Source organism: Leucoraja erinacea, chromosome 8, assembly GCF_028641065.1.
Source record: "Leucoraja erinacea ecotype New England chromosome 8, Leri_hhj_1, whole genome shotgun sequence".
In the NCBI taxonomy this organism is placed as follows: domain Eukaryota; kingdom Metazoa; phylum Chordata; class Chondrichthyes; order Rajiformes; family Rajidae; genus Leucoraja; species Leucoraja erinaceus.
Genome location: NC_073384.1, coordinates 19,985,700 through 20,013,157, shown reverse-complemented (window position 1 = coordinate 20,013,157; position 27,458 = coordinate 19,985,700). Strand labels below are relative to the sequence as shown.

The window sequence follows — 27,458 nt, the reverse complement described above, 5'->3', positions numbered from 1 at the left end:
CCAAATCTGACCCCTTTATTGATTTTTTTAAACATGAGTAAGAAACGACACTCTCAATGTCGTGGTTGATGCTTCATTGTTGATTTACTCCCTTTTGTTGCGTGTAAATGTTGGGAGGCGGAACGTTTGTCGGAGGATGCGGTCATTGGGCATTTGGGGGAATATTATGTTGTGGCGCAGAAAAACCCGGAGCTGGATTTTAAATAATCGCCGAATTTACTCCAGTTCACTCGGTAAATCCCGGTTGAAATTGTTGGGAGCAAATCCACCGATGTTTGTAGATGTAATCTGTAGCCATCAGAACTGCGATACGTACGCACGGCCTGTAATAGAGTCGGATCCGGATCCTCGGTCTGTGTTAAACCCGGAGCGGGGAGCCGGAGCTCGGGAGCGCGGCGCCGGTCACTTCCGCTCCCCCTCACCGCGCAACCCGGCCACAGCCCCGCTCTGGGGTGCAGGATGTTGCACTCGCTTTGGGCCTTCGTCAAGCGGCACCGCGTTAAAGTCCTGTACACCGGAGCCTTGGTGGGAGGTGAGGGGGAGAAATACCGCGGCAGAGGGGGAGAGAGATAGATAGATAGGGATGATGGAGGAAGGGAAGTCCAGGACAAGGGGTCACAGCTTAAGGATAAGGGGGAATCCTTTAAAACCGAGATGAGAAGAACTTTTTTCACACAGAGAGGGTGAATCTCTGGAACTCTCTGCCACAGAGGGTAGTTGAGGCCAGTTCATTGGCTATATTTTAGAGGGAGTTAGATGTGGCCCTTGTGGCTAAGGGGATCAGAGGGTATGGATAGAAGGCAGGTACGGGATACTGAGTTGGATGATCAGCCATGATCATATTGAATGGCGGTGCAGGCTCGAAGGGTCGAATGGCCTACTCCTGCACCTAATTTCTTTGTTTCTATGGAGGGAGAGTGAGTGGGATTGGGGAGTGAGTGGAATGGGGAGATAGAGAGAGTAGAATGGGGAAACAGAGTGGGTTAGAGAGAGAGTGGGGGATGGGGAGAGAGACTGGGATGGGGAGACGGATTGGACGAGAGATATTGTATAGGGAGAGAGTGGGATGGGGAGAGAATGGGATAGGGGAGAGAGTGGGATGGGGAGATAAAGTGTGGGATGAGGAGAGAGAGTGGGTGGGATGGGGAAGAGATAGTGGGTGGGATGGGGAAGAGATAGTGGGTGGGATGCGGACAGAGGGTGTGGGATGGGGAGAGTTAGTGGGAAGGGGGAGAGGGTACTATAGGGAAGGGAAGAGAGAGTGGGGCGGTAGGGGGAGAGAGTGTGAGTGGTGGGAAAGGGAGGAAAGTGACAAGCCTTTTCGGGCACTTAAGAAAATAAACATATTGATGCACTTGCTTGATCATTGCAACCATGTGAATGGACCAGGTTAGGGTATTGTAGGGTACAGATGCTTAAAAGCCTGAAACTCAACCATCTCTACAGCAGCTCTGTTGATGAGGAAGGGGTTGTGTTCACCTCCTCGCTACCTTAGATCATCAACCAACCTTTCGTCTTTGACCTGGCTAAGACATTATTCCATCCACCACTCACAGGCAAACATTAAACACCCCTCTGCCATGGCATCTGGAAATTCTGCTATGTAAAACAGCACTGAGACCTAGATTGATATTTCAGATCGGATGTTGCATGCAGTCAAGCTGGAGTAGCAGAGAAGTAAATGTCAAATAACATTTGAACACATGCAGGCAGAAGGGATTTGTTTAATTTGGCAGCATGTTTGACACACAAATTATGGGCTGAGGAACCTTTTTCTGTGCTGTACAGTTCTATGTTCAAATTAATAAAGTGATGAAATTCTCTTTTTAATGCAGAATAGGAGTTTCAAAAGCAGAATTAGTGAATTTCTATCAAGATGCAAACAAAGATGCACATCAGAAATGTGATCATTGTTGAAATTTGATTGACTTCAAAGGTTTGGAAGCGTCTTTTGGGAAAAGTCAAATACTTTATATTGTTTTCATGTCAGATTTATAAATCCTAATTAACAAGCTTTGTTTCACTCCCAGGAGTGTACCTATTGGGGAAATATGCACAGAAAAAGATTCGGGATCTTCAAGAACGAGAAGCAGCTGAGTACATTGCACAGGCAAGGCGTCAGTACCATTTTGAGAGTAACCAGCGAACCTGCAACATGACAGGTAAAAGTTTCTCTTATCCATGTTGTGCAGTTCTTTCTTGCAGCCTGAAGGAATATAAAATGAATGAGTGCTTCAGAGTGCCTGCTGTATCTGTGAAACCAGCGTGGCAACATAGAGAGTCAATTTTGCAGGTACACTTGCTGCCAGGAGTATAAAAAAGCTGAAGTTTGCATTCAGATAATGTCAACTAAATATGTAGGTTGTTGACCATTGGCTGTGCTGGGAGACCGGGGACTTTTGCCAATAACTGGAGTTAGCGTAGACCACTCGCCTAAAGATGCAATGCAGGATGGCTGTGGAGTGATTTCCAACTGGTTTGTCCCAACCATCTAGGAAATGGCCACCTTTTACATGGAGAGGTAACCCATTACCACTTGATCTGCCAAATCCCAATACAGTCATAGAGTTGAACAACAGTGATAGAGGCCCTTCGGTTCACCTTCTTTATGCTGTCTAATGGAGTGTTGTGTTTCATAACTGCAACTTACCATCCACATTTTTAAGAGCAATTAGGAATGTTCAAACAATGCACGTGATTCCTCTTCTGTATCCACCCAATAAATGAATTATTGGGGAGGGGGAAAAGCCCCTTAACTTTCATCTTGGCTGATAATGTGCCAATAGGTTAAAAACATAAGATCGAATGGCGTAGCGGCATGACCTTTTTAATTGTTGTAGACATTACCGAAACTTATTATCCCGTAGGATTCAATGATAAATCGCAGTCTATGCCCATCGCTTTTGACTTGGGTCAACCAACATTTTGAAGACATGTAGAGAAACATACCAACAGGGTGGGAAAGCTTTGTCATGATAATTAAGGTGACTGGCACTTCATACTTAATTGTCTTTGCTTTAACAGTGCTCTCAATGCTGCCGAATTTGAGAGAAGCAATCATGCAACAGCTTAATTCAGAAAGTCTCACAAGTCTGCTAAAAAACAGGTAATATAGAAAGAGGAAAACCTTTTCCATGGTTGTTGTGACATAGCAATAATGGAACACTTGTGTATGTGGAGAATTTCTGAGCCAGTACAATGTACTGATCAGATCTGGGCTGGCTGAGCGGCATGGTGGCGCAGCGGTAGAGTTGCTGCCTTACAGCGCCAGTGATCTGGGTTTGATCCTGACTACGGGTGCTGTCTGTACAGAGTTTGTACGTTCTTTCCGTGACCCCGCGGGGTTTCTCCCGGACCTTCGGTTCCCTCCCACACTCCAAATACGTACATGTTTGTCGGTTAATTGGCTTAGGTAAAAATTGAATATGGTCCTTAGTATGTGGAATAATGTTAGCTTACTGGGATTGCTGGTCAGCATGGACTCGGTAGGCCGAAGGGCCTGTTTCCACACTGTATCTCTAATCTAGACTATAATTCTAGTTTCTGTTTTTGTAAAATCAATTGGCAAGCATTGCAGAAGTGGTGAGGGTGGTAAAAAAAAAAAAAAAAGCAACAGGATGGATCCTAGGAGTAAAGGTGAATAACAAAAATATGTATTCTGTACAGTTGAAAGAAAAGGGAATGGAGACCTAGGATACCTGGTGGGAAGTGGCTGAAGCTGAGCACAAACCTTGGCATCAAGTGATTTCCTGAAATAGCCTATTTTATTGCAGACGGTTTAAATAAAAGCAGTTTAACGGAAAACCAAATTATGTCTATGACTATGAAATACTAATCTGGCTAGATTATGCTAATTTAGAATATTGCTTCAAGATATACATGGACAAGCATTGAACAGGACACCTAAATGTAAATGTAAACTTATGAAAAATACGTTTAAGCAAAGGTGAAGTCACAAGGAACTGTAGATACTGGTGTACTAAACAAGGCACAAAGTGCTTGAGTAACTCAGCGAGATCAGTCAGAGATTAGTCTGAAGAAGGGCCCCCGCCTAAAATGTCATCTATCCATGTTCTCCAAAGATGCTGACTGACCTGCTGAGTTATTCCAGACGCCTTGTGTCTTTTCAAGCAAAGGGGAACTAATATCTGCAATGATTAGTGAAGGAAAGTCATGGACACTGGGCTGAGAGTGTTGAAATGAAATAAGGTGATGGCTTTTCCTTGCACTCAAAGATATTCTGAAGAACAAGTTACACTTGACACTATAATGAAGAGCAACTTATTTTGACTTACTAACTGATTGCATCTCTCTAAATGTGGTGGCGTGCTAGGATACCCTAACCTCACTTAACTGAGTTGATGTAAAGGAGGACAAAGACATCAGGAACTGCAGACGTTGGAATCTTGCGCAAAACACTGTCATAGTGCAGTGGCAGTGGCTATGTATTATTACGTGTAGGAAGAAATTGCAGATGCTGGTTTATACCAAAGATAGACACAATATGCAGGGGTACCTCAGCCAGTCACTGCAGCATTTTGTGTCTATCTATGCATTATTACTTGCAGTTTGTGTAGATTCAGCCTGCTTAAAACAGGCTCATTGTCTGCCTGATCATCACAGTCACTACCAAAAGTCCAACTTCTAAACACGTTCCCCCATTACCAGTAACTCGCCAAATAAAATCACAGAGAGGAGATGTGCAGCAGGGTCACCCTGGTGACAAATATTTATCTCTCCACCATAAACGTGAAAGCAAATTGTCGATCTCATTCATCATTGTAGGAGCTTGCTTGTACAAATTGACAGCCACGATTCCTACATTATGAGAGTGTATACACTGACTATTTAACTGGGTAGCACTAGTTTGACATATCTTAAGATAGTGAAAGGCTCTGAAAAATTATAATCTTGCATATATTTTACCAATCAGTTTTGTTTTTCTGCCTCTTTTGCAGACCCGCTAACAAGTTGGAGATCTGGGAGGATCTCAGGATAATAAGTAAGCTTTGTTTCTGTTCTGCAATGCTTTAGGGTATATTGGGTGATTTTATGTGGTAACATGAATGAGAATGATTGTTAAGGATGTGTTGTAACAAATTCTCATAGACCATCTGCAAATATGCATGCACTGTCTCCACTTATCTCTCACCCCTCTCCCCCCCCCCTTTATTAATTCCACTAATCATGGTCAATAAACCCCAGCAAATTAGTTAAATGTGATTTTCCTAGCATAAATCCACGTTGACTGGTCAGTTCTATTCATTTCAAGGTAATCTGTTATTACATTTTTTATTTATTATATTCCATTCTATGACTGATGTTGGGCTAACTGGTTGGTAGTTTCCTGTTTATTTGCTCTCCTTCCTTAAAATAGTGGGGTCACATTTGTTGCCAACTAATTCACAGGAGCAGTTCCAAAATCCATAACATTTTAGAAGATAACTAGAGTTTTGACTCTCTTTCAAAGTTTTGTAATGTAGCTAATCATGTTCTGATGTTTTACCAGGTGTCAGGCTTTCCAACGTCATTAAGTAGTAGTGTTTTAATTGATTACTTTCCTTTGTCCTCTGTGAATAGTTACACAAAGTAATTGTTTTGATTCCTCTGCCATTTCCTTTTTCCCCATTAAATACTCTTGTTTTTGTAAGGGATAGCATACAGTATGGAAACCGGCCTTTCGGTTCAACTTGTCCATGCAGACTAGTGGGCACCCTTCAGTATTCATTCCATCACTCACTACATGGTCCAGCACCTTCAATGCCAGGGCTATCCAAGTGTTCATCTGGACACTCCTTGCATACTGTCAGTGATCCAGCTTCAATCACTTTCACAGGCAGGACGTTCCAGCTACTTAACACTTTCTGTGTGAAGAAGGTCTCCTTCATTTCAACTGAAACTCTCTTCACCATTATTCTAAACCTCTGTCCTCCAGCTTTACCTATCTCTGATGTGGGCCAAAATGTAACCCTCATCATTTTACACACCCCTCTAAACCACCTCCACTCTATGAAGAACTGACCCAGCTTTTCCATTTCCTACTCATAACTGAACTGCTCCATCTCAGGCAACAGCCTGGTGAATTTCCTTTTCACCATCTCCAGTGCTATCGCATCCATCCTATAGCATGGTAACCAGAACTGCACCAAGGCTTTATAAAATTAGAAACAGTCTGAAGATTGGTCCCAACCCAAAATATCACCTATCCACGTTTAGTTTAATTTAGAGATACAGCGCGGAAACAGACCTTCGGCCAGCAATCCCCACACATTAACACTATCATACACACTGGGGCAACTTTACACATACCAAGCCAATTAACCTCCAAATCTGTATGTCTTTGGAGTGTGGGAGGAAACTGAAGATCTCAGAGAAAACCCACGCGGCCATGGGGAGAACATACAAACTCCGTACAGACAGCGCCCGTAGTTGGGATCGATCCCTGGACTCTGGTGCTGCAAGCGCTGTAAGGCAGCAACTTTATTGCTGCGCCACCGTGCCGTATCAGATTCTCCAGAGATGCTGCTTGACCCGCTGAGCTACTCCAGGTTCCTTAGATTGCCATTGGTCTATGTCCTAGCGGTATCCTGGATTAAGCTTCACCTGTCCTTTTTCAACCCCATTTCAAAATCACATTGATATCTCTTCACAGCCAAAGACAACATTCCACTCTATCAACAACTGCACAAATCTGTGCAATATCATCCACAAACATACTGATTTTGCCTACCACGCCCACATCCAAGTCATTTATGTACTTTACAAACAGCAGGGGTCCCAGTACTAATCCTTGTGGGGCACCACAGGTCACAGGCAATCAATTGCAAAAACAACCCTTTACCATCATCCTTTGCAAGCCAATTTTGGATCCAATTTGCTAACTTACCCTGGATACCATTTGCGCTAGACTCCCATGTGAGATCTTGTCAAAGGGATCCACATTTTCTCACGCTGACTTTCCCCTTTAAAGTGTCTATGGAAGCTCTCACAATTTGTTTTTTTATTTGTCTTGCCAGGCTACCTTCATCTTTGACCTGAAATGTCCCCTCTATTTATCTTTTCACAGAGGCTCTGTGACTTGCTCAATGTTTACACTATTTTCTGTTTGTGTAGCTCTAATTTTCCGTCTTGCCATTTTGATCTTTTTTTTTTGCTGAGTTCTAAAATGTTCCAGATCGTCAGGCCTACTGCTGTTTGTAGCAGCATTTTGTGTTTATTTGGTTTCATTTTAGCTTTAATTTCACTATTATTATTATTATTATTATTCACTATTACTGCTGAAAAATCCAACTATTTTTCTAAAGTTGTTGGTGAAGGGATTTTATCGACTTGAGGCTTTTTGCAATTCCGGACCCACTGTGTTTGTCCATTAATTGCCCAGGGATGGACAAAACACTCATGCTTTACATGTTTCAATAATTTTTTTTTAAAGAATGCTTTAACAATTTGAGCTGTGGGTTTTTTGGGGGGAAGCTGATTGTGCAAATTGAGTCGGCTCATGAGGCTACATTACCACATACTCGTGAACTGATTCTGCCTTCACAGACTCAGAGCCTTGGTTACTGCTGCCCTAAGATACCAATTTTTCGGTTTCCGGAACACCGGATAAAAGGTTGTGCACCAATTATGTCATGGTAAAGTTGCCCTTGAACTGATATTCTAATAGTTCAGTGCTGTATAGTTCCCCATTCTTGGCTCTGATACTCAGCCCTTTTTATCTTCTCTGTTTCTTGTTCATTCACCCACTGCCCCTTCTTTTCCCGAGGTTTCAGTCGGAGCATCGTAGCTGTGTACAGTACTTGCATGCTGGTTGTCCTCTTAAGAGTCCAACTGAATATAATTGGAGGGTACATCTACCTGGACAACGCAGCAGTTGGCAAGAATGGCACGGTAAGTTGCTGAGAGAAACTGCAGAGCAACTTTTTTTTTAAATAAAGCAAACATGGATAACAGTGACCTACAACAAATAGAAAATACCTACAGTACACAGCAGATCCCAAAAGGGGCTAAATAGGCTAGCTACAACTTGCATTTACCATAATGAACTGATTCTAGCCACTTCACAGCAGTGTTGTTTGAAATGTATTCACTTGAGATGTGAGCAAGGTAAGTGTCCAAAAGCTTTGTTAAAGAGAGTGGTCTTTTAAGGATTGTAAGGGCAGAGGAGTCATTTAAGGAGGGAGTTGAAGATCTTGGGACCGTGACACTGGAAGGCAAGTGCTTTAATTGTGGGATGATGAATTTGAGAGGACAGCATTACTGTCATAAGTGCTGAGATCCTCAGAGGGTCGTGGAATATGTGGGGGGAAAAAGCCCGGAAGAATTTAAAACGAGTATGAGAATGTTTACCTTTATCATGTTGGATCATGACATTTTGTGGAAGGTTTCAATGGACAGTCTGAATGCAGAAAATGGTGTTGCAATTTTAATGGGCTTGATGTGTATTTCCAGCATTTTGTGTTGCTTTGCAGTAATGATGGACGCTGATTGTTTGCACTTGAGGCCAGCATTTCACCCATGTTTAGGTATTGGTGCATAATACACTAAGAGCCTGTACAAAAATAAGTCCTTCTATAACAACTTTCTTTTTTGTAGCATCAGGAATGACTGTATGATAGACCTGCTTCTGAGTATTAATGATGTTTCAGATGTACAACTCGTGCAGTACATCAATATTGCCATAAGGTGGCATCAGAACCCAGAGGATGGTAGACACATGTCATGCACCATACAAGTAGAGGTTCAGAAACAGAGCACAGACAAAATGTTGGAGCAGATCAGGCAGCATCTATGGAAGAAAATGGACAGATTGCTTTTCGGATTGGGATCTTTCTACAGATTTAGCTGAATATTCCAGTTTCTGCACATTCTTGTTTCTCCAAGATTAAAAATATTATTTCCTGTGTTCCCCTCTGTATTGCAACGGTTGTAAGTGGCACTTACATTTCTTAACCTCGGAGCCGAGCATTCACAATCCAAACCAAAACTTGATTAGGAATCCACAATACATTCAAACCTAGCCCTGACTAGTCAAACATGCAAGCCCAGACTACTATAGTTTTATGTACTTTAGACATACAGCGCAGAAACAGGCCCTTCGGCCCTCCGAGTCCGTACCAATCAGCGATCCCAGTACACTAGCGTTATCCTAAACACGAGGGACAATTTACAATTTTTACCGAAACCATTCAACCTACCATACTGCATACTGCAAATAGTTAACAGCTCTCGTCAATCAGGCAATTTCCCAAAAGCCTTGAAAACTGCAGTTATTAAACCTCTTTTAAAAAAAGCAGAACCTAGATGCCTCTTATTAACAACTATAGACCAATATCTAACCTATCTTTCATAAGTAAAATCATTGAGAAAGTTGTCCTCCGGCAACTTAATCACTTCCTGGCTTCAACTGGCTGCTACGGCAACTTCCAGTCAGGATTTCGACCTCTTCATAGCACCGAGACCGCCCTTATTAAAGTTGTAAATTACATCCGTCTTAACACAGACTCTGACAAAGTTTCAATATTAATGCTATTAGACCTCAGTGCTGCATTCGACACTGTTGATCACTCAATACTTTTGGACAGATTGGAAAAATGGGTGGGGCTTTCAGGCACAGTCTTAAGTTGGTTCAGGTCATATCTACAAGATAGGAACTATTTTGTTTCCATTGGCGACTTTGTATCAGAACCAACCAACGTGACGTGTGGAGTCCCGCAAGGTTCGATCTTAGGGCCCTCTTTATTCAACATGTACATGCTCCCACTAGGGCAAATCATGCGAAATAATAATATTGACCACCACTGCTATGCAGATGACATTCAAATCTATGTAGCGCTATCACCAAATGACTATCGCCCCATAGATCTGCTGTGCCAGTGCATTGAGCAAGTCAAAGACTGGATGTGCCAAAATTTCCTCCAACTAAATAAGGACAAAACGGAGATAATTGTTTTTGGTGCTAAAAAAGAAAGGCTTAAAGTAACCCAACGCCTTCACTCTCTGTCCCTGAAAACTTCTAACAAAGCCAGAAATCTTGGGGTTATTATGGATTCAGATTTACATTTCGACAGTCACATCAAATCAGTAACAAAATCGGCCTACTATCACCTCAAAAACGTAGCAAGATTAAGAGGACTCATGTCAGCTCAAGACTTAGAAAAACTTGTACATGCCTTTATTACTAGTAGGCTAGATTATTGTAACGGTCTCCTTGCAGGTCTTCCGAAAAAAACTGTCAGGCAGCTACAGCTTGTTCAGAACGCTGTTGCTAGAGTTCTAACAAAGACCAAAAAATTTGAACACATTACACCAATTCTTAAATCCTTACATTGGCTCCCTGTATGTCAGAGAATTGATTTCAAAATCCTGCTGCTCACCTATAAATCACTACATGGTTTTGGACCAAAGTATATCACTGACATGCTTCCACTATATAAGCCTTCTAGACCGCTAAGATCTTCTGAAACCAATCTGTTAGTGATTCCCAGAGTAAATACAAAACATGGGGAAGCAGGATTTAGTTACTATGCAACAAATAGCTGGAATAAACTTCCTGAAGATTTAAGACTTGCCTCAACTTTGACCACTTTTAAAACAAGACTGAAAACTTTTATGTTTACTTTAGCTTTCATCTAAATCTTAACTACATTGCACTTTTAACTTTTGCACTTTTTATAATGCATTTTTAATTTTGCTTTTCTTTTCTTTTAATTCTTCTATTTTATTTCATTTTATTATTACATTTTATTGTATGACTTGTTTTTATGTGAAGCACTTTGAGTCTGCCTCGTGTATGAAATGTGCTATATAAATAAAGTTGCCTTGCCTTGCCAGAAAAACCTGTACGTCTTTGAAGTGTGGTCATTGGGAGAGCATATAAATTTTGTACAGACGCACCTATAGTCAGGATCAAACATGGGTCTGGCAGCAAATCTCCTGCTGCGCCACCATGCTGCCCATTGTTGAACTTGCAAGGACATCTCATAATATCCCAGGCATAGCGAGATGAAGATAGACTTACATTGAAAACGTTGCTTGCATGATATTACAGAATATCGGAAAGCTCTGTAGGGCCGGCATTGTGGTGCAGCTGTTGGAGCCGCTACCTTATACACCTGTGCGGCCTTGGTGGTTCTCCCTGTGACCGCGTGGCTTTTCCTGAGTGCTTCAGTTTCCACTTCCACTTCTCACATCCCAAGCACATAGAAACATAGAAAATAGGTGCAGGAGTAGGCCATTCGTCCATTCGAGCCAGCACCGCCATTCAATATGATCATGGCTGATCATCTAAATTCAGTACCCCGTTCTGGCTTTTTCCCAATATCCCTGATTCCGTTAGCCCTAAGAGCTAAATCTAATTCTCAAGAAGGAACTGCAGATGCTGGAAAATTGAAGGTAGACAAAAGTGCTGGAGAAACTCAGCGGGTGCGGCAGCATCTATGGAGCGAAGGAAATAGGCAACGTTTCGGGACGTAACCCTTCTTCAGACATTCCGGTCCGAAACGTTGCTATTTCCATCGCTCCATAGATGCTGCTGCACCCGCTGAGTTTCTCCAGCACTTTGGTCTACATCTAATTCTCTCTTGAAATACATAATAATTTATCACCAGTGAAGTACAATCTGGAGGAAATTGAAGTAAATGTAGGGAGAGTAAAAAAATGGGATTAACATAGGATTAGTGTAAATAAATGCTTGTTGATAAGGCATGGACTTGTTGGGTCGAAGGGGCAGTTTTCATGCTGCATGACTGAGCTAGCTCTCATGGGTGACAATGACCAAGTAATCCTTTTTATAGTTAACTACTGAGGGATGTATGCTGTCCAGGACCCCAGAGGAAGCTCTGCGCTCAGTTACTAAATAATTCTGTGGGATTTTTTGCATCTCTGTCGGGGAGTAGAAAGGTACATCAGTTTCACATCTCTTCTGAACCACAGCAAAATGCCATTTTGCCGTCAAGTCTCTGAGGACTCCTTGAACTGATAATCTTCTGATTTGCAGACAAGACATGTTATTAGAAGAAATGAGGAACTACTCAGTCACAGCTAACACAGACTGCCCCCAAAACAGTTTGTTCATCCTGCGTGATGTTCTAGCTATGTGCCCATTGAACAGCACTTAACATGAATCTCTGAGGTGATTGATTGTACCTGGAGCAAGAAGGATATCCCTTCAAGGTGTTCTGACTTGTTCTAGCAGTGTAAATAGAACTATCACTCTGGCCTGTTGGCAGTCACTGTTACTGTTGTCGCTCACTTTGTCTCTTGTGTTGTAGACACCATTAGCACCTCCTGACGTGCAGCAACAGTACCTGTCCAGTATAGAGCACCTACTTGGAGATGGTAAGCATAATTGTTATTTTTGTCGTGCACAAAGCCTCCTTTATACCTTCAAGTACTAACCAAGATACAATGTCTGACACATTTCACGAGTACACAAAGGTTCACTGTTCACCATCGGCTTTGGATAAAGATGCCCACAAATATACATCAGGCTCTGAGACATTAATTCACTCTAAACAGGACTGAATTCAATGCTCAGATGTTTAATAACAACACAGGGAACAGGTTGGTTGATCAGCTAGATTGGCAGATTCTCACACAGCAAAACTGGCGGTGACCCACTCTGCTCATCCAGTAGTTTTTTTGTTTTTTTTGCTGTAATTATCAGTGGCATTTGAGTCATTGCACTGACAGTAAAATAAAAATTGGAATTTATCAAAGGCATTAAATGAGAAGCTGGAATGTAAATGTTAAAAGCAAGTCTGAGGAAATCTAACATTGTTCAGAATGGGAAAGGTTATCACAGTAATTCTAACTCCATATGCAAATTAAAGTTCATTTACGGCTTATCAAACCAGCTTTAGAATTGTCGTTGGCTTTCCGGCAAGAGTCGTTCCCACTAAAAATGTCTCTGAAAACAAAAACAGTGTAGCCTGCAGAGCAGCAAATTGCCACCAGCACCAGCTTCTCTGCGTCATTGCAACCAGACCAAATGGATGTCAATATTGCAGTGTGATTTATTACCTTGTGGCGTTACTCTGTGGTCATCACATCATCAGGATGATCATGGAAAAGGATGGATGCCATTCGTTACTGGAATCTCCTGGATTAAATAGCTGGCAGCAAGCCGAGAGTTCAGAATTGGATAAGGAACAGTGGCATTGTGGTTACGTTACTGAAGGAATTAATTTAATTCCCCCATAGTGGATGAGGAATAGAAAAGCGCATTATTATTTATGCTAATCATGACCTCACTGGGTTGCCATTAAAACGTCATCTGAATTACTGATGTCCTACCTTGTCTTGACTCTGTCTCCAGATCCACCACCAATGTGGTATCTCACTACCTGTTAAAATGATCGGGAGTAATTACGGTAGATGGTATCCCCATGAAACAATGAAAACCACATTCCATGAACAAAAAATATATAAAATATCTATAGGAACTCTGCGGGTGAGGCAGCATCTATCGAGAGAAGGAATAGACGACGTTTCGGGTCTCGACCCGAAATGTCACCTATTCCTTCTCTCCATAGATGCCTCACCCGCTGAGTTTCTTCATTTACTCAATGCCTGCCTGAGTTCTGGACCGTTGATCTCGCGACAAGAGTTTGCTCCCACCATGGCAGATGGAGAATTTTAGTTTAATTAAGTAAATTGGGAATTCATAATTACATGAAATTGCCTGAAGATCATGAAAGAGTCATACTTCATTCATGTTTAGTTTGGAGATACAGGCTCTTCGGCCCACCAAGTTCACACTGACCAGCGATCCCTGCACATTAACACTACATTTATATCACCAGGGACACTTTTACATTTATATCAAGCCAATTAACCTACAAACCTGTACATCTTTGGAGTGTGGAAGGAAACTGAAGATCTCGGAGAAAAACCCACACAGGCCACGGGGAGAATGTACAAACTCCATACGTACAGTACCTGTAGACAGGATCGAATCCGGGTCTCTGACTCTATAAGGCATTAGCTCTACTGCTGTGCCATCATGCCGATGTTCTTCAGGGGACTTTGTACTTGCTCAGTCTGATCGATGTACCTACCAATGTGGTTGACTCTTAACTGTCTCCTCTGGCAGTGACGAGGGATAATGCAGCCATTAGCAGAAAAGTACACATCCTGTGAATGAATTTTTATTTAAAGCAAGCTGGCAAGCAGCAGAAGACTCATAATTTGGGACGTGAGAGAGGAAAAATCTTGTGCAGGGACACTGCTTCCTTGTGTTCCTTGCCAGTAATACAAATTTAAGATGATTTGCAAAAGAACCATTGAAGTGAAGAAGATATTTCTTTAATTGAGTCGCTGTCATCACCTGAGTAGTGCATGCAAATTCAGTGAAGGGATTTGATGTTATTTGAAAGAGAAAAGTGCTAAGTTTGTTGGGAAGGAATAGGCTAAACTGGACCAACTGGGTGGTCACTAGTGGTTGACCGATAGTATAGTATAGTATATAGTATAGTATAGATAGTATATAGTATAGATAGTCAGCATGGACTGCCTGGGCCGAAGAGCCTGTTTCCATGCTGTATCTGGCAGCAACTCACGTCATCTGTCCGCTCAAGCCCATTTGAGTTTGTTTAATTGACAGCATCTTTCCACTTTTCATGCTCCAGTGAGTGCAAGGCCTGTTCTCCTCAATCTCTTCACTTCGAGGTCAGAGTCTATATCTTGGTAAGAACAGGCGATGCCTGACTTGAACATTAACCATTGAACAATACAGCACAAGAACATGCCCATCAGTCCATGATGTCTGTCGACCACAAAACCAATTTAAAATAATCCTTATATCCCTGTACATGTTCTATGTCCTTCGATTCATTGTCCATGCCTGTTCATGTATCTGTTATATCTGCTTCTACCACCTCCATGGCAGTGTTTTCCAGGCACCTCCCACGCTGTTTAAAAAAAAAAAAAAGTATTTTAAACTGCATCTTCTGGGTGCAGCGATGGGACTTGAGTGTCATGTGCACAAGGAAAGGAGCCGTTCCCCCAAACAGGAAAGATGTCAAATAATACAGCAGGATTTAGATCAGTTACTGATATGAGAAGAGAAATGGCAGGTGGAATTTAATCCAAACAAGTATGAGGTGTTGTGCTACACTAGTAGAGTTGTAACCAAGGCAGAGGAGATTAACTTTACATATTTGCACAGTCATTGCAGACTGAAGGGCCTGTTCCTGAACTGTGCAGTTCTATATTCTATGAAAGCAACTGGTGCTGGGAGAGCTGCCTCCTGGCTCTAACACTTCACAGCAGCCCGTTTGTTTCTCGCAAACTTCTAATCGCAGTTTTTTTTTTTTGCTTCTTCTTCCACCTAATTCTATTTTAGGTTTGAATGAACTTATAACAGTGGTGAAGAAAGCTGTACAGAATGTGATTGGAAGGTAAATGTCCTGGTCCTGCCACTATTCTGCTTAATTTTCTGACTATTGCTGAATGTAGACTTTTCTGCAATAGCAACTGCATTTGGTTTAACTGCCATGGAAATTATTGGTTGGACACTTCCAGGCTCTGATGCGATTTATTTATTGCGCACATAGCAACTGATACTATTCCCTTTCCTGTTAGCATATTACAACGTAGGTGTGCTACTGTTGTGTGGGAGCGGTCATTCATAGAGGGCTTGGGATGGGGGAAGGTGGGGTGGGGATGCAAAACAGAATCTGAAACCATCAATGTACAAGCACATAGCTCCCTGAAAGTAGCAACACATGTAGATTGAGTGGTAACTAAGGTGTGTAGTATGCTTACCTTCATCAGCCAGGGCATTGAGTATAAGACTCAGGAAATCATGTTGCAGCTTAATAAAACACTGGTTAGACCACATTTGGAGTATTGTATGCAGTTCTGGTTGCCTCCTTACAGGAAGGATGTAGTGGCTTGTTTATCAGGAAGTTGACTGGATTAGAGGGTATTGGTTATTAGGAGAGTGTTTAAGAAGGAACTGCAGATGCTGGAAAATCGAAGGTAGACAAAAGTGCTGGAGAAACTCAGTGGGTGCAGCAGCATCTATGGAGCGATGGAAATGGGCAACGTTTCGGGCCAAAACACTTCTTCAGACTGACGGAGGGTGGGGGGGTGCAGTAAAACCAAATGCAATTGCTATATTAGGAGAGGTTGGACAAACCTGGACTGTTTTTCTCTGAGTGTTGCAAGTTGAAGAAGATCTGAAAGAAGTATTTTAAATTATAGGAGCCATAGACAGTCAAATTTTTTCCCCCAGGTGGAAATTTCAAATACAAGAAGGCATATATTTAAGGTCAGAGGGATAAAGTTTAAAGGAGATGCACGGGGCAAGTATTTTAGACGCAGAGCGGTGGGTGCATGGAATAGAAACATAGAAATTAGGTGCAGGAGTAGGCCATTCGGCCCTTCGAGCCTGCACCGCCATTCAATATGATCATGGCTGATCATCCAACTCAGTATCCCGTACCTGCCTTCTCTCCATACCCTCTGATCCCCTTAACCACAAGGGCCACATATAATTCAACCAGTGTACAATAGTGCTGGAGAATGTGCAGCCAGTGTACAATAGTGGCTTTTAAAAAGCTTTTAGTTAGGTACATGGGATTAGTTTAATTTGACATTGTAGGCCAAAGGGCCGGTAGTTGTGCTGTATTCTTCTATGTTATGTGAAATAGGTTATGGTAATGCTATTCTGGAATTCCACTCAGTTAGGCTCACTACAGAAACCATTGTTGCTGCTCCCAGGCTACGAGCGTTATAGTGTGCACCTTTGGCTTTGCATACCTGCTTGTATTCCACAAAGCTCATCGTTTTAGCAATTGCTTCACAAAAAGCACATCCAGGCAACGGTGGAACAAAGATTTATGAGCATAGTAGCTAAGAAACGTGTGTGGCATTAGAAAGCTTGAGCTGTCTGGGGCTGCAGTGAAGGCTAAAGTTGAGGTAATGCAGGGCTTGGGTGGGTTGGGCTGGAGGGAGGAAGGAGACAGATACCAGGATCTGTGACCATTCACAAATCCTCTCAAGAATTCATAGGTAACATATTGCAGACGGCAGAGAGAACATGAAACAAGCACATGGGGTTTAGGTGAATAGCCTGTAAATTATGTAAAGTGCAACGGAGTTATTACACAAGGGAGAGAACAATACAATATTATGATTGTGCAGAGCTTGAGTATCAGTAACCGATCTTTTTGGTTGAATGTCCTGCTTTTGTGCCGTATTTGCTGTGATCGAGTCGTGTATTTACTGGCTTTGTTGTTCCTATGATGCAGTGTGATTGCTAATGGCCAACCCATTTCTCCACACAGTTTGTCACTGAAACAGAGTGTGTCGCTGCAAGAGCTGGAGAAATATCTGGGTGAGATCCGGGAACAGGTGGAGCATCCCTGCAACTCCAGTGAGTCCGTGATAATCGCAAACAAATCCCCATTGTGTTGGTATTTAATTCCCGATGAGGAAGCCACCTTGACCTCCCAGGTAAGGCTTGATTCTGCAAACAAGTCTGCTTTGCAATTGAGTATCACTTGTGGCACTGATTACACTGAAAAGCATTTCCTTGCCCTCATGCTTTGTCATTGGGCATTACCCTTCCCAACTACCCTGAGCCTTCCGGGGAATCCTTGACCTGTTGCCAATTTCCCAGCACGATGGAAGGAATTCCCTTAGAGTTTAACAGTACGGAAACAGGTGCTTGGAGCCACAGACTGTACCAACTATCAGGCACCTATTTTATTCTCCCCACATTCTTACCAAGATTATAAAACTCACCCACACACCAGGGGCAATTGATGGCAGCCAATTGACCTACCAGCCTGCATGTCTTTAGGATGTGGCTGGAAACTGGAGCACCTGGAGGAAACCACACAGTCACAGGGAGAACATACAAACTGCACTGGATATCAGGATTGAACCTGGTTCTCTGGAGCTGTGTGACAATGGCTTTACCAGCTGGGCCATTGAACACTCACCAGTTGTGAGAAATTTGAATTACTAACCTTGATTAGGCTAAGGATTGCTCTGTTTAACTTGCCATCCAGCACCAGAAAGAAGTGCCCTATGATATAACTAAAAGGTAAAAAACAAACATTGTTTAAGATTTGGCCCACTACACTGGTGTCATCTAAAACTCATAAAACTGAGTTAGAGCAGCATTTGGCTACACAGTTATGGGAGTATTGCATTTGGCCTAGGTATGCCTGGTATTTTGTTGGCTGCAAAATATAGCCAACAATGGACAAATGGAACAAGAACTGTTCCAAACCTATGCTGACACCACTCCCCGACTCTTTCTCTGCTACATTAGTGGCTGCATTGGTGCTGCCTATGTACTGTGGAGAGCATCCCACATAGATGCATCACATCTTGGTGTGGTAACTGCTTTGCTCAAGACAGCAACAATTTACAAAGAGTTGTGAACGCAGACAAATCACACAGACCAACCTCCATCACTGCACTCTCTACCTCTCCCACCTGATCATCTCCACCAGTGCTTTGGGAAAGCAGCCTCCATAGTCAGGTACCACTCACACCCTGGTCATTCTCTTTATTTCTGGTTCCTGCCAGGCAGTCGACTAAATAAAAACTTACAAGCATGTAGCACAAGATTCAAGAAAAGCTTCTTCCTCACTGTTCTCAGACTCTTAAAACGACCCCTCATATTCTAGGAATCAATTCCCAGTCTTCCAGTGTACCTCATTACTGTTTTTGCATTTGTTTTTCATCTGCACTTTATCTGTAACTATATTCTGATATCTGCTTATTTTCTCTATGCACTATCTGATAATACTTGTGTAGTATGATTTGCTTGGATAGCACACTAAACACAATTTTTCACTGTGCACAACACTTCTTTTTCGATCTCTATTTCCATCCAATGAGCCAAATTACCTACTGACATTTACTATAAAGCCATTGATTCCCACAGTTATCTTTATTATGAGCTCCCATCTGGTCTCTTGCAAGTGTGCCATCACTTTCTCACAGATTCTACCTCTCTGTCGTGTCTGCTTCCAAGATGAAGTTGTCTGTTCCAGGACGTCTGCAATATCTTCCTTTTCATAAAATGTTGCTTCCCTTCTACTGTGCCTGATGGAGCCCTCGCTCATGTTCTGCAATTGCCTGGATTTCTGCTCTCAACCCTGCAACCGTAGGAGGCACAACACTGGGCCCAACACCACCTGTTACCAGCATCCAGAGCCCTAAACAGCCCTTCCAGTGGAGATAGGGGCATGCATCTCCTCCAACCTCATCCAGTACTATTGATGCCGCCTACTCTACATTAGTGAGACCAAGCATAGCTAAGCGACTATTTACAGAGTACCTGCGCTCTGTCTGCAATGTCCATTTCGAGCTCTTGACACCCACTTCAACACTCCTTCACATTCCCACACTGATCTGCCTCTCCTCGGCCTTCTCTCAATGATTTTCCCAAATTCTGTTACTCCTCCATGCCTTCAGATTTTAGAGATACAGTGCGGAGATAGAGAACAGGCCCTTTGCACCCCCCCCCCCCCCCCCCCCCCCCCCCCGAGCCAATTAACCTGCACATTTTTGGAATGTGTGAGGAAACCGGAGCACCCAGAGAAATCCTAGGCGATCACGGGAAGAACATACAAAGTCCGTACAGGCAGTATCCATAGTCAAGATCAAACCCAGGTTTCCGGCGCTGTAAGGCAGCAACTCTATCACAGTGCCACAGTATTTACTTTATACCCAGAGCCTTTTGCACTGTCCCAGTCAATATTGGGGAAGTTTAAGTCACTCTGCACCACTGTGCCGCTATCACCTGGTTCCATCTTATCATCTGCCACCCGCTGCCTCCCAACCCTCTTTCTCTTTATACTGACTATGCGTTCTCACTACTCATTCCTGATGCAGGGTCTGTTGACTGTCCCTTTGCCTCCATAGATTCTGTTCAATCAACTGAGTTTGCTCAACAGTTTTTGTTTTTTTTCTCTCTCATTATTTGGAGTTGGTGTGAGCTGAAGAGCGTAGTTTGATGCACAATTTATTACAGGAATTTCTAAATCGTTTTCTTCTTACAGGCTTCTGGTTTGACAGAAAAAGATTTAACCACCCTCAGAATTCTTAATGAAACCAGAGATATGCTGGAAAGGTCTGTATGATAGAACAATGAAAAGAGCTTGACGTTTCTAGTCTTGTTATATTTATATGTGGCTTGAGGGAGTTACTGCATTGGTACAGGATTTGGAGGACCCAACCTGAAAGGTGCTTGAGAAGGGATATTTGTGTTGGCGACGGTAATGAGGAGTTTCACTTGAGTGTTTTTTTTTAATAAAGCGATGGTCTTGTGAGGAATGATTGAACAAGTTATGTTTCTGATGATTCGAGTTTAGAAGAACAAGAAGTGATCTCATTGAATTGTAAAGTTCTGGGTGGGTGTGTTTGACTGGGTTATTATGGTGAGATGGTCTTGTGGAAATGTCAAACTGGGAAATATGCTTTCAGATTGAGTCACCCACGTAAAACATAGACGAGGAGGAATATTTTCTGTGGGGGTTGCAATATTTTGAAATACTGTACTCCAGGGAGCTATGGAGGTTGAGACATGCAAGGCCAAGATAGCTCAAAGTATTTAAGGAAAAAAAGTACTATGAAGAAAAAGAATGAAACCAGAGATAAAGCAAAGAGCAGATCAGCCATGATTTCACTGAGTGGAGGAGTAGATTTGGGAGGACATATGGCCTTGTCTCTGGGCCTGTTGGAGATGGGCAATAAATGCTGGCCTTGACAGTGACAATCGCATTACGGAATTAATTTGAGAGACTAATGCCTTTAACCTAGGGGTTTGGGGGGTGGGGTGGGTGGGGGGTTGCGACACTCCTAGCTGCTTTGCTGGAGCCCAATCAGTCTACATTTGGCAGAGTTCAGATAAGGAGCTGAAAGGCAAAACGTTTGATGAAGGAGATAGATTTTAAGGAGCACCGTGAAGGAGGGTGAGAGATGGAGGGAATTCCAGAGCTTATGGTCTTGACAGCTGGAGGCACTTTGTTAGTGGTGGAATAAATAAATTTGGGGATGATCAAGTGTGGAATTTGCAGATCTCAGAAGGTCATGGTGCTTGTGAAGAGTATTATGTTGGTGTTTAGAGGAGACTTGTAGGGGTAGTGAAACGTTAGACATTCAAGGAATTTGAAAGATGTGAGGATTTTCAAAATGGGACATTTCTTACTCAGAGCCAGGTGTGGGTCTGCTCATACGGGACTGATGTGTAAATGGATCTTTGTGTGTTGTGCATAACCAGCTGCGGTGTATTAGATACCCTCAAGCAATTGGGGTGAAAGAGTAAGTAAACTGAGGGAAGCCTGCCAGGATTGTGTTGGGATAGTTGCCTGTAGAGGTGAAATAACCTTCTACTTTTCTTTCCTTGAAGTGTGTGTTGAGTTGAAATAGAATCACTTCAGCTCAATTGACGAATGCCCTGCCAATTGCTTTGGGCCTGTACCAAGGTGACTAGGAAGTTAGCACGAAAGTTTCTAATCCCATTTAACCTAAATAATTATGTTCTGTTAAATGCACTATGTAATTGGCAGAAAAACGCTTTCTTATAATAGTTTCTGATTTTAATAACATTTTGCATGTAAAGACAAGATTTAACTCTAACTCTATTAATTATCCCATGATAATGGTGGAATAATTAAATTTGGGGATGATCAAGAGAGTAGAATTTGCAGCTCAGAAGAACATGGCATTTGTGAAGAGTATAGTTGGTGTTTGGAGGAGACGTAGGGATTTGGAGGGAACTTTCTCAATTCCACTCCTCAGCGATACTTCTATCTGCTGCATTATCACACTGATTTTTACTGTTTACTGAATAATAATTACCACAATATGTGATTGTTAACTGTCACTTTGTGTAAATGTTACAGCACAGACTTCAGCACAGTTCTAAATTCCTGTTTGAATCGAGGATTTAGCCGATTGCTGGATAATATGGCAGAGTTTTTCAAGCCTATGGAAGAGGCAATGACTCAAAATGGAAAGATCAACAGGTCAGTTTGTCAATCTACAGCATACACCTCATTTGTTGTTAAATATAATTGTGACTAATTCTGCAGAGACACCTCCATTCAAATCCTTTTTGCAAAACAAACGAGCAGTGCTAAATTCTTATCAGTATTATTCTCCATTCTGGGCATCCTTTCCTAAAGGGTTGGAGAAGGCACTGAGATGGTTTGCAGGAGTGTTACTGGAGATGAACAATTGTGTGTAGAAGTTTGTATTGCCCTCCTTTGAGCAGCAAATTTGGGGTTTTTTAAATGAAGTGCCCAAAATCTTGAGGCATTTTGATGGAGTAGAGGTTTCTACTGGCTTCAGAATCAACCAGCGAGTACTGATTTAAGGCCCTGTCCCGCTTTCCCGAGTTATTCACGAATTCTCCCGAGTTTTCCACTTGATTCAAACTCGGAGAATGTCCGTAGCGAGGCCGTAGAAGTCCATAGATATGTTGTAGGGGCTCGTAATGTCAGCCGTAGGTACTCGGGGCATCCGGTAAGTCGGGACGTTTTTTAAGATTGTTGAAAAATGACCACGAGCAAAAAAAAAATAGCCCCGAGTATCTACGGCTGGCTATTACCGTAATTCTCTAAGTGTGAATCAAGGGGAAAACTCGGGAGAATTCTTGAGTAACTCGGGAAAGTGGGACAGGGCCTTAAAAAGGATTGGCAAAGAATCAAAGGGGAGAAGGTGAAGTGTTTACAGTGATTTGCAATGAGCTGGACACAATTTCTGCAAGGCTGTTAGGAGGCATGCACTGCACTTGTTGCACCAAGGTCCATTGTAGCATTGATTTTGCCAGGAGACTGACCTTTTATCTTTCACCTTTTTCCCCAACCATGCAGCTTATCCGATGCTAAACTTCCCCTCGCGAAGATCATCCCCATTATTAATGGGCAGATACATTCGACCTGCAGCGAGACTCCTAGCCATTTTGTTCAGGTGAGAAACAGCTGTTTTTGTGAATTTTCTTTGCTTCTTCAGTCCCTACTGTCTCTTTGCTTTAATAGTTTACCCAGCACAGCTTGCCAGCTTCTCCCCTTCATCTACAAAAGTGAGTTCGGTATTCCGACTGTGCATGCCCAAGTCATAAGTCACTCGAGAAAAACATTCTTGGCAGCTAATGTGCTGTGTGTATACAGACCTGCGTTTCATCCATAGTCAGGACCGAACCAGGTCTCCGGCGCTGTAAGAACTGTTGAATTGCTACTGGAGTTAGCGACACTATTTCTCCCTTCTCCACTAGTCCATGCAGAAATCTCAGGAGTGACAATCTAATGAATCACAGTCCGGTCTCCCTCAGCCTAAGTGTATGGGTTCCATTCTCACACGGGCTGCCCTCCCGGGTTATACAGGGTTATTATACAGGGGCGAGCCCCAGGAGGCAGATTTGTGAGTGGAGTCTCACTACCGTCCCCTCCCGAGTGTCCCATCCCTGTTCGGGGGTGGCCGGAGATGTCCGGTATGACCCTGGACTGACGGGGCACTGGCCCGGAGCAGTGGTGGCCCGAGGCTTACAGCCAGCGCGAAGAAGAAGCGCTAACTCCAGCTCGACTCTGCTCCAACTGAGGAACCCGTTCCCCGATGGGCCGGGGACCATCAGCTGCACCTCTTGCCTTATCCAGTGGCTGTCGGTTAACCCCCTAGGTGCCGGCGAAAGCTGAGCACCAGTCATCAACGGGGATACATACAAAATGCTGCACTAATTCAATGGGTCAGGCAACATCTTTGGAGAAGGATCTCGACCCGAAACGCTACCTATTCCTTTTCTCCAAAGACCATATAATAACCATATAACAATTACAGCACGGAAACAGGCCATCTCGACCCTTCTAGTCCGTGCCGAACACGTATTCTCCCCTAGTCCCATACACCTGCGTTCAGACCATAACCCTCCATTCCTTTCCCGTCCATATAACTATCCAATTTATTTTTAAATGATAAAAATGAACCTGCCTCCACCACCTTCACTGGAAGCTCATTCCACACAGCCACCACTCTCTGAGTAAAGAAGTTCCCCCTCGTGTTACCCCTAAACTTCTGTCCCTTAATTCTCAAGTCATGTCCCCTTGTTTGAATCTTCCCTACTCTCAGTGGGAAAAGCTTATCCACGTCAACTGTCTATCCCTCTCATCATTTTAAAGACCTCTATCAAGTCCCCCCTTAACCTTCTGCGCTCCAAAGAATAAAGCCCTAACTTGTTCAACCTTTCTCTGTAACTTACTTGCTGAAACCCAGGCAACATTCTAGTAAATCTCCTCTGTACTCTCTCTATTTTGTTGACATCCTTCCTATAATTAGGCGACCAAAATTGTACACCATACTCCAAAATTGGCCTCACCAATGCCTTGTACAATTTTAACATTACATCCCAACTTCTCAAAGGCCAGCACACCACAAGCTTCCTTTACCACCCTATCTACATGAGATTCCACTTTCAGGGAACTGTGCACAGTTATTCCCAGATCCCTCTGTTCACCTGCATTATTCAATTCCCTACCATTTACCATGTACGTCCTATTTTGATTTGTCCTGCCAAGATGTAGCACCTCACACTTATCAGCATTAAACTCCATCTGCCGTCTTTCAGCCCACTCTTCCAACTGGCATAAATCTCTCTGTAGACTTTGAATATCTACTTCATTATCCACAACCCCACCTATCTTAGTATCATCTGCATACTTACTAATCCATTTTACCACACCATCATCCAGATCATTGATGTACATGACAAACAACAGTGGACCCAACACAGATCCCTGTGGCACCCCACTAGTCACTGGCCTCCAACCTGACAAACCATCCACCATTACTCTCTGGCATCTCCCATTCAGCCACGGTTGAATCCATCTTGCTACTCCACCATTAATACCCAACCATCTTAACGAACCTTCTGTGATGAACCTTGTCAAAGGCCTTACTGAAGTCCATATATACAACATCCACTGCTTTACCCTCATCAATTTCCCAAGTAACCTCTTCAAAAAATTCCAGAAGATTAGTCAAACATGACCTTCCAGACACAAATCCATGTTGACTGTTCCTAATCAGACCCTGTTTATCCAGATGTTTATATATATATTATCTCTAAGTATCCTTTGCATTAATTTTCCCACCACTGACGTCAAACTAACAGGTCTATAATTGCTAGGTTTACTCTTAGACCCCTTTTTAAACTATGGAACAACATGCGCAGTACGCCAATCCTCCGGCACTATTCCCGTTTCTAATGACATTTGAAATATTTCTGTCATAACCCCTGCTATTTCTACACTAACTTCCCTCAATGTCCTAGGGAATAGCCTGTCCGGACCTGGAGACTTATCCAGTTTTATATTTCTCAAAAGTGTCAGTACTTCCTCTTCTTTGATCCTCATAGTTTCCATAGCTACTCTACTTGTTTCCCTTACCTCACATAATTCAATATCCTTCTCCTTGGTGAATACCGAAGAAAAGAAATTGTTCAATATCTCCCCCATCTCTTTTGGCTCTGCAGATAGCTGTCCACTCTGACTCTCTAATGGACCAACTTTATCCCTCGTTATCCTTTTGCTATTAATATAGCTGTAGAAACATGGGACATGGGGGTATGTTCTGTTTCAGTGTTCTACTCCTCTTCAACATCCTTCTATGCCTTGCCTATTCAAGAGCCTATCGTTCCCCTTACAAGGAGTGATTGCATCTGATTCCAGTCCCCAGCTCCCCACTCCCTGGCAGTAAATTCCACATTATTAAATCTGCAAATCAAATGTTCCCCTATAAAACTCTATAAAACTTTTTTTTGATACCTTTACATCTACACAATCTTTATCTCTTCTAGTTGTATCTACCTGCATCAGGTCATACCTCTGCCTCCTTTGCTCTAGTGAAAAATACCCTAGCACAGCCAATATTTCAACATAACCCAGGCAACATCCTGGTGAATCTCCTTTATACTCTCCCAGCGCAATCACATCTTGCCTATTAGAACTGCAAACATGCGGCCTAACCAGCGTTTTCTAAAGATGAAATATTATATACCAACTTTTAAATTCTATGCCCTGACCTAAGACAGTAAGTATGTCATATGCCTCCTTTACCAACCACCCTATATACCCGTGTGGCCACTTTCAGTGAAGTGTGGACTTGCACCCACAAATCTCTCTGTTCCTTCGCATCCCACATTTATTGTATACTCTACCAAGTGGGACTCGTTGGGTCCCTGTCACACGGGAGGCCTGCTCCCCCAACGCAATATTCTACCACTGACTCATAGCCTGCAACTGCGCTGACGTGGCAAAAACATGTAAAAACGTAGGTTCAATGTGAACGCATCTCACTCTCCTTCAGTTCCCTACTTACCTCCTCCATTATCCTCCCTCTCCCCACCCTCCCCCAGCTCTCCTCTGCTTCCTCCCATCACCCCCTCCCTCCCCTCCTCTCTCTTCCCCCTCCCCTCCTCCATTACCTCACCATCCCTCTTCCTATCCCTATCCTCCATTCCCCCTCATCCCCAGCACTCCCTCCCTCTCCTCTTCACCCTCCCTCCCCCTTCTTCTCACAGTCACTGATGCCTGTCTGTGTCTCTCTGAAGACCTCTCTCTGGATGCTTTCTTGGGCTAAATGGGTGGGTGTGTAAATGCAATGTTGCTGACTGTCTGATTCGACTTGTGTCCAGGATCTGCTGCTGATGGACCAGGTAAAGGACTTTGCTGCCAACATCTATGAAGCATTCAGCTCCCCCCAGCAGCTGGCAATGCGAATCCAGTGAGCAAGTGAGGGGCAATTGAGCCCAACTTCAACTCTTGCTTGTCACGGCACAAATTGTTTGCAGCTCAGATCCTCTCCGTACAGCAGAGGCGTGTGCCTTTCATCAACATTCTGGCTCTAATGGCTGTTTGCCATTGTCTTTTACTGAATCTTACTGGAAACAATCGCATTACTATACCTGTAAATATTTTGTACCAACCTGTTATTTGTATCGGTGTACTGTACATTATAAGCTGTATAGATTGGATCTGGGATTGTGGGGTTATGTATGTTTACTGCAGTATGTGTGTGTGAGCATATATGTTTCAATCTAGATTGGAATGTACTGCTGGGTGGCACCCCTTTGCTCTTATCATTTTGGTTTCTTAATTTTAGAAAATACTTGTTCTAAATTTATTGTACAGCATTAAAGCACTAAGGAAATTTTTAATCTCAATTTTTTTCTGATTCCAATGTATGCAGAGACCAAACAGTGCATGATATGTTGTTAAACTCATGATTACAGTATGTCAGACTAGTTCGCAATTTATCAATTGAAACTAGTAACATTGGTGGAAACAAATAGTTGTATATCCAGGAATTGAAGGTTTATGGGTTACTGGCACATAAGAGGTTTGAGACCATTATAGATCAGCCCTAGTTACTTTGAAGGGTGGAGCAGGCTTGTGTTTTTGAAACACTCCAGTGCAGTTTGTAAGTGATTTCCT

At 42.9% G+C, this 27,458-nt stretch overlaps 1 protein-coding gene across 2 annotated transcripts; it reads left to right on the top strand.

Annotated features, from left to right (window-relative positions):
• The first annotated feature begins 212 nt into the window (after nt 1–212).
• On the top strand, nt 213–27,187 carry pex3 (peroxisomal biogenesis factor 3). 2 transcript variants are annotated; one of them, XM_055639139.1, is made up of 13 exons: nt 305–532; nt 1,836–1,936; nt 2,031–2,162; nt 3,025–3,106; nt 4,959–5,002; nt 7,766–7,890; nt 12,273–12,339; nt 15,347–15,401; nt 17,295–17,463; nt 20,031–20,101; nt 21,876–21,998; nt 22,848–22,944; nt 26,660–27,187. In XM_055639139.1, exons 3-13 carry the CDS (start codon nt 2,156–2,158, stop codon nt 26,750–26,752), a joined length of 933 nt encoding a protein of 310 aa, XP_055495114.1. In that variant the 5' UTR covers nt 305–532; nt 1,836–1,936; nt 2,031–2,155; the 3' UTR covers nt 26,753–27,187. The 2 variants fall into 2 exon arrangements, with proteins under 2 accessions (XP_055495113.1, XP_055495114.1); XM_055639138.1 differs by lacking the exon at nt 1,836–1,936 and having other exon boundaries at nt 213–532.
• The last annotated feature ends 271 nt before the right edge of the window (nt 27,188–27,458 follow it).